Source organism: Cucurbita pepo, chromosome LG11, assembly GCF_002806865.2.
Source record: "Cucurbita pepo subsp. pepo cultivar mu-cu-16 chromosome LG11, ASM280686v2, whole genome shotgun sequence".
Taxonomy (NCBI): domain Eukaryota; kingdom Viridiplantae; phylum Streptophyta; class Magnoliopsida; order Cucurbitales; family Cucurbitaceae; genus Cucurbita; species Cucurbita pepo.
This window is the reverse complement of record NC_036648.1, coordinates 3,128,217-3,138,048: the sequence shown is the minus strand read 5'-3', so window position 1 is coordinate 3,138,048 and position 9,832 is coordinate 3,128,217. Positions and strand designations below refer to the sequence as shown.

Genomic DNA, 9,832 nt, shown 5'->3' with positions numbered 1-9,832 from the left:
TTTATTAATTTTCGTTTATAAATTTAATAAAAATTGAGATATGTTTCAAAATATTATAATAATTAATATGTGACAAATACCTAAAATAAACATTATTTTTTAAAAAAAATATGAAGAGATTCGTTATTTATTTTATAAGTAAATAAAAGTAAATACTATATAAGAAAATATCGAATTAAATAAATATAAAAGATTTAAGAATGAAAAAAAAAAATTAAAATTTATAATTATTTTTGTCTTTTTTATGGGAATATAAAATGATGCTCAAAAGGGCTATTAAAAAGCTCTCTTTTCAATTTATTTGAAATTTCAACTTCAAACTCTCGACACATTTTATATGGAAGGACGAGGACGATTGTCTCTTTTTTATGCAAAAAACATATGTAATAATGAAAGATCGAAACTTTATTTTTAAGAAAGCTAATACATGTGCTTTCACTTGTGTGGAATTCAAGCTTGTTCGACCACACACGCTGTTTGCGTGTGCATGTTCAATCATCTGTAACACAACCAACTTACCTCTACATTAGCCAAGTCATTCGGCTCGACCTTGTCTTTACTCGAGTAATTTAGTATCTTTAGTTCAATATCATGCTCGTGGTAACATAGTAACGCACACACATACTCAAAACTACGTCATTAACAGATTAAATTTTTTAAACCTAAACGATGGCTATAAAATAGAGCAGACTTAAACGTGTAGCGACTAAAATAGAATTAAGAACTAAATGATTAGCACTAAGAAGCAAAGCCATATGATTAAAACAAACCCATTTTCTAATCGCTTCATTACCAAGTTAATTATAATTACTTTTAAATCTTTGAACCACCTTCACGTTTGTCTTTTTCACACGTGTAACATTTTAATTATAATTACCGATTCAAATGTATAAGTATCTATATGTAACGGCTCATGTCCAGGATTTGTATCACTATCCTCACAACTAACACGAGTTCTTCCAACATGTTTTGTCATTACTCACATACATCCTAAGAAACCTCGTACGAGATCACCCAACATAGAATTGTTCAGTTTTAGAAAACGGGGGCAGAGAGATTTTGAAACAGAGTTTTGAAAGGAAGATTTGAGAAATTGAAATTTGTGTTATATGGGAATGTAAGCAAGAGACAACAACAACGGTTTACTGCATATAACTGTCGGTAGGGAGAAGTTGACAACTAGTCATATCCCTTATAGTACATTGTGGAGCATTTTAGCCCTTGCAGGTGTAGACACAATTTTGGTGAACGGTCATACACCCTCATACTGACCAAAGATGGAATGGTAAAGACCTATCTAGGATGAAAGCATGTAAAATGGGTTTGGAATGGGCATGCAACCATGGACAACACGTCCTGGACAAGCAAGACCAGGATATCTGTCATGCAACCATTGACAACACGTCTTGGACATGCATGACTGTGACATCAAGTAAAGCATATTTAATTTTGAAGTTCCTACGATTGAGCCACCGAAAAGGAAGGTACATGTCCTAGGAATTTTCCTAAGATGCGATGACAAAACATGCTAGAAAGACTTCTGTTGGTCTGTAAGAATAGTCTTCAATCTTAGAAATAAGAAGTAATTTGACCATGTTGTAGAGGACATAAGGAAATATTGAGGTCATCAGGTGCCGAATTCGGATTCTGAATCCTAATTCGAATCGAGCCAACAATCATTATGATTTGCTCGTTCCGAAAAAATACCTTATCTCCTAGAAGATGAAGAGAATAAAGAGTCAACAGAGCAAGGAAGCAGACGAGGCAAGAGATTGGGGTGGGGTTGAGGTGTAGAACGGGAACGGGAATCTCCGTTCTCAACTCTATTTAGTTCACAGAAAGAAATCTCTTTCTACTCTCTCTCTCTCATTTCCCATTTAAACGACGATTTCTCACCTTATTCGAGACGGATCTCCACAAAACCTCACATCGAGAGTTCAGAATTTTAATTTATTTCAATTCTAAAATAAAAATAAATAAATAAAGTTCGAGACTTGCTAAGTACTTCTTCCGAAAGTGTTACGGGTTTGGTGTTAGAATTAATTCTATTTACTTAGGTCCCACTTTGATTCATTATGGTACATTGACTTTGTTTAATATCATATCTAAATATAGTACATTTTAACGGTATAATATATAGTTTCATTTAATAATATATTTTATGGGACAATTCCATAATTACTTTATTTATTCAATAATTAACGTCAAATCAAAATATAATAATTATGCCGATAATTAAAATTCAAATGTCAACCCCAACAAATAACACCAATATCACTTTTTATTTCGTTAAAAAAAAAAAAAAAAACATATCCACGTCATCCTAATTTTTTCTTGGATAATTATACTCTTAATCCATCTAATTAAACCTATAACTATCATAATTTAATCTTATAATTGCATCAATTCATTTAAATTTTAACTTATTATTATTATTATTTTATTTATTTATTTTATGAATGAACTAAAAAGCAATATATAAAAGTGAAATAATGCTCGAAGGGGATAGGCTAACAACAATTTGTCGTTTAGCACCACATTATATATTAATCATGCAACCCTAGGGAAAACGTTCCATTAATTCACTTATAAACATCCATTTATGACTTATTGGATGTTAAATTAATAAGCTTTAAACATAATTAATTAATTAAATTAGATATTAAATTGATAATTCAATAATCCAAGTCACCAATTTTATATAAACCACGTATGCTAAACAGTGATGGTTTGAAATGACTTTATAAGTTTTAAAAAACCGTTTTAAGTTAGACCTAGATGGAGGTACTCGAGAGCCATAAATTCAAAGTTAGACCTAATTGTCTTAGAAACGAGCATGTACAGTAAAGAGGATGAGAATTTGTTCCTAGATGGAGATACTCGAGAGCCATAAATCCAAGTTAGACCTAATTGTTTTACAAACGAGCATGTATGGTAAAGAGGATGAGAATTCGACCCAGATGGAGGTACTCGAAAGCCATAAATTCAAGTTAGACCTAATTGTCTTACAAACGAGCACGTAAGGCAAAGAGGATGAGAATTTAACCCTAAATGGAGATATTCGAGAGCCATAACTTCAAGTTAGACCTAATTGTTTTACAAACGAGCATGTAAGGTAAAAAGGATGAGAATTTGACCCTCGAGTCGACAGCCACACTCAATGTAAAAAGGTAGATATCTTAACTGTATGCTCGTTCTAAAAATAAAATAAATGTTATGAAGGTAAGATTTGGTCATTATTTTTCTCGAGTTAATGTATCAAAACATGAAAATAATTAAATAATTTAAAAAAAAAATAATAATAAAAGAGATTAAATGGGGGCATGTATGTTTTGACTTAGTTGTTGCAAGCCTATCATTAATAGTTCTTAATTATTTATAATTGTTTTGATTTTGGCATTTTGATATCAAATCCATTTTATTATATAGTTTTTAATTAAACAAACCTTATAATAAGATCTCACATATATCCTTAATCATCATTAATCCACCACCTAAATAAATTAATGGCCCCCACTAATCATATTAGCATCATTTAATTGAAGAAAAAACGATAAAAATATTCCAATAAAATTACAAATTGTATAGTCGACTAAAATAGAATAAAAAATTCATCTAAGTGTAAAAAGTCTATCGGGAATTTTCTGACCTAAAAATCATTCAAACTCAATTAAAATTAAAATTTACGTGACAAAAAAATACAAATGGACAGAAAATGATTATATATATACAAATTTTTCAAGTGCGGTTAGAACTTCCTGAATATTGTAACATAAAGTTATCCGACATCAATTATGTTTATTAGGTAAAGTAGGCAAATACAATTATTATAATATGATTATTTATTTATTTATTTATTATTTTATTTATTTAATTTGGATAGAAGTGCTACAAAAAGATGAGAAAAAAAAAGGAATTATTATACTTTTGAAATAGTTATATTTTAATTAAATGCGTTCCTAGGGACAAATGGAGGCCCACATATGTAGGCCCTGTTTTCGAGTGCCGGGCAAGCGAGCGTGCTCAGAAAAGCCCATTGGGCTTTGCCACCAACCTTGGGCCCATCTTAATATTTATTTAAAATTAAAAAATAAAACACTTTTTTTTCTTAGGGTATAGGGTAGGCTTTTAGGCTTAGGTAACCATCTTAGTTCCCATGGAGAGGGACTGAAAATGTTGTTAAATAAGCCAACAACTTTTGGGTCCCAAACTCTCTATTTTAAAAAACAAAATAAAATATATTAAATTTATTTATTTATTTATTTATTTTGAAGGTTTTTGGATCCCTAGTCTAGGAAGGCTACAACCCTATTCCCTCTAATTTGGAGTAGGCTTTTAACTTTAAAAATTTGTGAAAAAAACACAATATATTAAATTAATTATTATTTAACACTTTTATTTTTCTAATATTTTATTGGTGGAATTTTTAGATTTTGTATAATATTATAATAATATTTCATTTTTTTGAAATATATTTTTTTAATTTGATAATTATATAAATTAAATTTATCTCCCACGTTGCTTTTGAATGTTAACGAGTCTCTATTTAGATAGCAATAAATGTATTTTTTTAATTTTTTTTAATTAAAGTTAGTTTTCGAAGTTTAATATTTTACCGAAAGTATAGAGTTAATAGAATTTTTATTAATTTAGCCTATCTTATCTTGACTAATATATATATATATATATTTATTGATATTGAGATAAAATAAATATATTAATTTAGTAGAAGGAGATTAATATCATTAATTAATTAATGCCACTGTTCATGACCACATTTATTATTTATCTTGTATTTTTTAAAATATTGAATGTAATAAAAAAAATCACTTTTGCTCTCTAGTTTGTGTAAATTTATATAAAAAAAGAGATTTTATTTAGGTAAATTTATAGTTTAAAAATTATAAATAAAAATGGTTGTCAAAATATTGTTTTATTTTATTTATTTATAAAAATAAGAAGTTTTTAAATGGAAATTTTGTTGGAAAAAAATATTTTGTCAAATAATTTTTTAAATAAAACAAAATTACGGATAAAGGTTAAATATATATAACAATTATCCATAAAAAAAAACAAACGGTACAAAAACTCTTTTAAAAAAACCTTAGTTTCAAATTAAAAATGATATAATATTATTATTTATAATATTTAAAAAAAGATTATTCATAAAAATAATAATAAAAAGGGGAAAATAAATAAATTATGTCCGTAGAATGTGCTCCCGGCACTCCTCCTCTACCCAAACCCCTATTTTTGTGTTCCCAATTTTCTCGGCAGATTTTAGAGCAGTTTGTTATCTATTTTAATTTTTAGGTCCGGAAACTTTTTAAAATATTTTTAATTATAAAATTAGGTGATATATATTTCTTTTTTTAATTATAAAATTAGGTGATATGTTTTTTTTTTAATTAAAAATATAAATTTTTATAGTCCATTTTAATTTCTTTTTAATTTTTTTTTCCATATTTTCGGGAATAAAATAGGCATGATTTTATAAGGTTAAAATTTGAACAAAATATATATAAATGGGCAATATAATGTTTAACCATGACAATAATATGATTGTATTTGTAATCCTAGCCTATTTAATTTCTTATATATATATATATATATAATTTTAACATAAAGGTGCATTTAATTAATTTAAAATAAAATTTGGTGTAGTGTTATTTTAAAAAATATTTTTCATATTTTTTAAAAATAAATAACGTCAGCACTTGAACAATTACGTAACTAAATGAATGTACATTAAATAATATTGGTATAATTATGTTCTGTCCTTTTTGGTACGGTTTTTTTTCCATCAAATTTAACACAGTACCATGTCAATCCCAATAATATATAAGGTTCAATGTACGGAAAATCCATCACATTAAATAAATAATATATATATATATATATATATATATATCATTTAAAAAAATTTAAAGAGTAAACCCGAAAAATCTTCAATTTGTTTTAATTAAATTATTAGATTAATAATATGAAATTAGTGTTGTTGATTACCTCATAATTCATATTTACGGATATTTTTCTTTTACAGGTATTTAAGATAAGTAGACAAATTAAACTAATTAAATTAATAATATGAAATTAGTGTTGTTGATTACGTACAAATTCATATTTAACTTGTAATAATACAGTATTAGTAAGTCCATAATTTATCAAAATAGTTTTCGTTCTTACCAATATTTAAGATAAGTTGACAAATTACATTCGTCAAATTCAGATAAAATTAGTGTTGTTCATTAAGTAAAAATTCATATTTACCTTGTAATAATACAATATTAGTGTTCATTACATAATTAACCTTTGGTTCTTACAAGCATTTAAGATAAGTAGACAAATTACCATGTCAGATTCGTCAAATTCGGATGATTTACAGAGATAGTTTCCTTTTTACCCGCAGTTTTTAGATAAGTAGATAAATTATTTACCATAAAACGAGGAAGATAAGTAGATAAATTACCCAGTTTGTTATAACCGTAAAATTAGGAAGATTTGTAGGGATAATTTTCCTTTTTTAAATGATAAGTGGTTAACTTATCCATGTGGTGAAGAATGTCAGATCACTCCTCTTCNAAAAAAAAAAAAAAAAAAAAACAAAAATTAAAATAATAATTAAAAAAAAAAAACAAAAAAATAAAGAAAGTTATGGATTTTGTTATAAATATATATATAGAATAAAGTTGTATATATTTATATAAATTAATTATATGAACAAAAGGAATATATATACATAATTTCTCTTTCTCTTGGTTGAATGCCCGAAATTGTTGTTCGAAATATAAATTAGAAAATTAAATTAAATTAAATTAAATTAAATTAAAAATTACTCATTCTTCTAAACGGATAAGACTCTCTTAATCCACTCCAAGATTCAAGGGATATTAGTTTCGGGGTGGACGGGGGAGGGGGGGTGATGGCTTCTTATGTAAAGGAAATCGGAGGGAAGCTTTCAAACGACCCATTTCTTACAGAGGAGATAGGCGGCGGCGGAGGAGGAGAAGAAGACAAGATGCGGCGAGTTTGGGTACCGGGACCGGTGATAGTGGGTGCAGGGCCGTCGGGGCTAGCGGCGGCGGTATGTTTGAAACAAAAAGGGGTACCGAGTATTGTACTGGAGAGATCCAACTGTATAGCGTCGTTATGGCAGTTGAAAACGTATGATCGCCTACGGTTGCATCTACCGAAGCAATTCTGCGAGCTGCCGTTTATGAGTTTTCCGGCGGAATTTCCGACGTACCCTTCCAAGAATCAATTCGTGAGTTATTTGGAGGTTTACGCTGAGAGATTCGATATACGGCCGAGATTCAACGAGACAGTAGCGGAGGCGGAGTACGATCACACGCTCGGGTTTTGGCGCGTGAGGAGTAAGCATGGTAATACCGACGAGATCGCGACGGTGACGGAGTACGTTTCACGGTGGTTGATTGTCGCCACCGGTGAAAATGCGGAGGCGGTGGTACCGAAACTCGACGGAATGGACGTATTTGATGGCCCGATTAAGCACGCGAGTTTGTACAAAAGCGGCGAAGAATTTGGCGGGAAGAAAGTTTTGGTCGTCGGCTGTGGGAATTCCGGCATGGAAGTTAGTTTGGATCTCTGTGAACACAGAGCCAGCCCTTCCCTCGTCGTCAGAGACGCAGTAAGAACATAATTCTCTAATTTTCCTTATTTTTTTTCTTTTTATTTTATTAATTTTGGGTATTTATTTTCAATGGAAAATCAATAAATAACCAATATATATATATATATATATATTGTCGTAATCAGAAATCATTTGAAATCCAATTAAAAAGTGCACTAAAAAAGGACAAAAACAAAACAGGAAACCTTAAAAACAACGAGTGGACAGTGGACACTCCACTCGATTATGGGTCGATTTGCAATTTAGGGAGAGATGAGGGGGGGAATTTGGAAGGGGGATAAAATTGGAGGGGTTGGATTGTTAATTTGTAAAATATTGAAGGTTCACGTGCTGCCACGAGAGATGCTGGGAAAATCGACGTTTGGGCTGTCCATATGGTTGCTAAAGTGGCTGCCCGTACGTCTTGTCGATGGGTTCCTGCTGATGGTGTCCAGGCTGATTCTTGGGGACACTGCCAAATTCGGATTGGACCGGCCCATTATCGGCCCACTTCGTCTCAAGAACCTGTCCGGCAAGACACCCGTCTTGGATGTTGGTACCCTTGCCAAGATCAAAACGGGACATATTAAGGTACTTGTCTGTAATATCTTAATTATAATATATATGAGATGAATTTGATATATTAAAGATATCTGTCTATAATAATATCTTATTTTATGAGCTGAAAATGTCCAATACATCTATAAGTGGGTATAAAATATTAATCTACAATATTTTAATTTATTTTATAAATGAAAAATGTCAAATAGATCTCTAAAATGATGTGATAAATAAAAATGTTATATAATAAATTTGTAAATTTAAAATATATTGAATAAGTTATTGGTTTATTATTTGATTATTGGCATTTGTGTGAAAAATTGTGGACCGTTGATGTGTGTAGGTACGTCCAAGCATCAAGCGGCTGAGACGTCATGCAGTGGAGTTTGTTGATGGAAGAATAGAAAGATATGATTCCGTTATAATGGCTACTGGTTATAGAAGCAATGTGCCCTCTTGGCTAAAGGTAAGCTTTCTACCTTCCACAATTTTTTATTTTTATTTATTTTTAATAATTTTTTTTCGAATTTTTAATTCAACAAATAATGCATTTTGAGGCTTAATAAAAAAAAAAAAAAAAAAAAAAAAGTTTTAAAAATTAAAAATGACCATATTGCCCTTAATTTAGAATGGGATTGATTAGTTGTTTTGGATTCTAATTTGTAATTTTATTTTGAAATAACTTGGGTATTTTGGTAATTTAGTTTTTTTTTTATATTGATGTAGCAAATAGTACCTATAAATTTGAGGCTAAATTACAAAAGAATTACCTTTAAATTTGTCCTTTTAGTTAAAATTACCATATTGCCCTTAATCTAGAATGTGATTGATTAGTTGTTTTGTATGATAATTTCTAATTTTATTTTGAAATAACCTCGGGTATTTTGGTAATTTAGTTTTTTATATTTATGCAACAATTAAGATTAAAAGCATGTTTTTTTAATTATTACTATTATTATTATTATTATTATTATTATTTTAGGAGGGAGAAATGTTTGGGAAAGAAGATGGGTTGCCAAGGAAGCCGTTTGGGTGGAAAGGGAAAAACGGGCTATATGCTGCGGGGTTCACAAATCGTGGATTACTCGGCTCGTCAATGGATGCCAAGAGAATCGCCGAGGACATCGAACGGTGTTGGAAAGCCGACGCCAAGTTTTGTACTCCCTTCACGCAATCTCTACCCTCCACGTAGACGACTNTTATTCCCTTTTAAAAATAATAATAATAATAAATTAATAAATAAAAAAAATCGCAGAAGTTCCATTTAATCGCTTATTCAAGAATCATCGCCTCCGCTTCTTCTTCTTCTTCAAGGAACCAGCTGGGTTATGGAGAGAATTAGCAGAGGGAAATTACCATTCTAGCCCTCGGGAAGGAGGAAGAAACTGAAGAGTTTTTGTTCTCGTGAAGGGCAGCTAATTTTTTTTTTTTTTAATCATTTTTTTTTGTCTCTGGTTAGAGAGAGAAAAGGGGTGTTTGGAAACGGGAGATTGTAGGGAGGAGAGAGAAAAACAAATAAACGGTGAGAGATCTGAAATAATGTGACCGACACTTGATAACCGTTAGATCGTTAGAGAAAGATCGAATACCTTTTTTTTGTTTTCGATCCAAATTAACTGTTGTTGAGTGACAGTGACATTG

At 30.0% G+C, this 9,832-nt stretch overlaps 1 protein-coding gene across 1 annotated transcript; it reads left to right on the top strand.

Annotated features, from left to right (window-relative positions):
* The first annotated feature begins 6,922 nt into the window (after positions 1-6,922).
* On the top strand, positions 6,923-9,383 carry LOC111805964 (indole-3-pyruvate monooxygenase YUCCA6-like). Its single transcript, XM_023691275.1, has 4 exons — positions 6,923-7,648; positions 7,973-8,221; positions 8,535-8,657; positions 9,174-9,383. Exons 1-4 carry the CDS (start codon positions 6,923-6,925, stop codon positions 9,381-9,383), a joined length of 1,308 nt encoding a protein of 435 aa, XP_023547043.1.
* Positions 9,384-9,832: the final 449 nt, after the last annotated feature.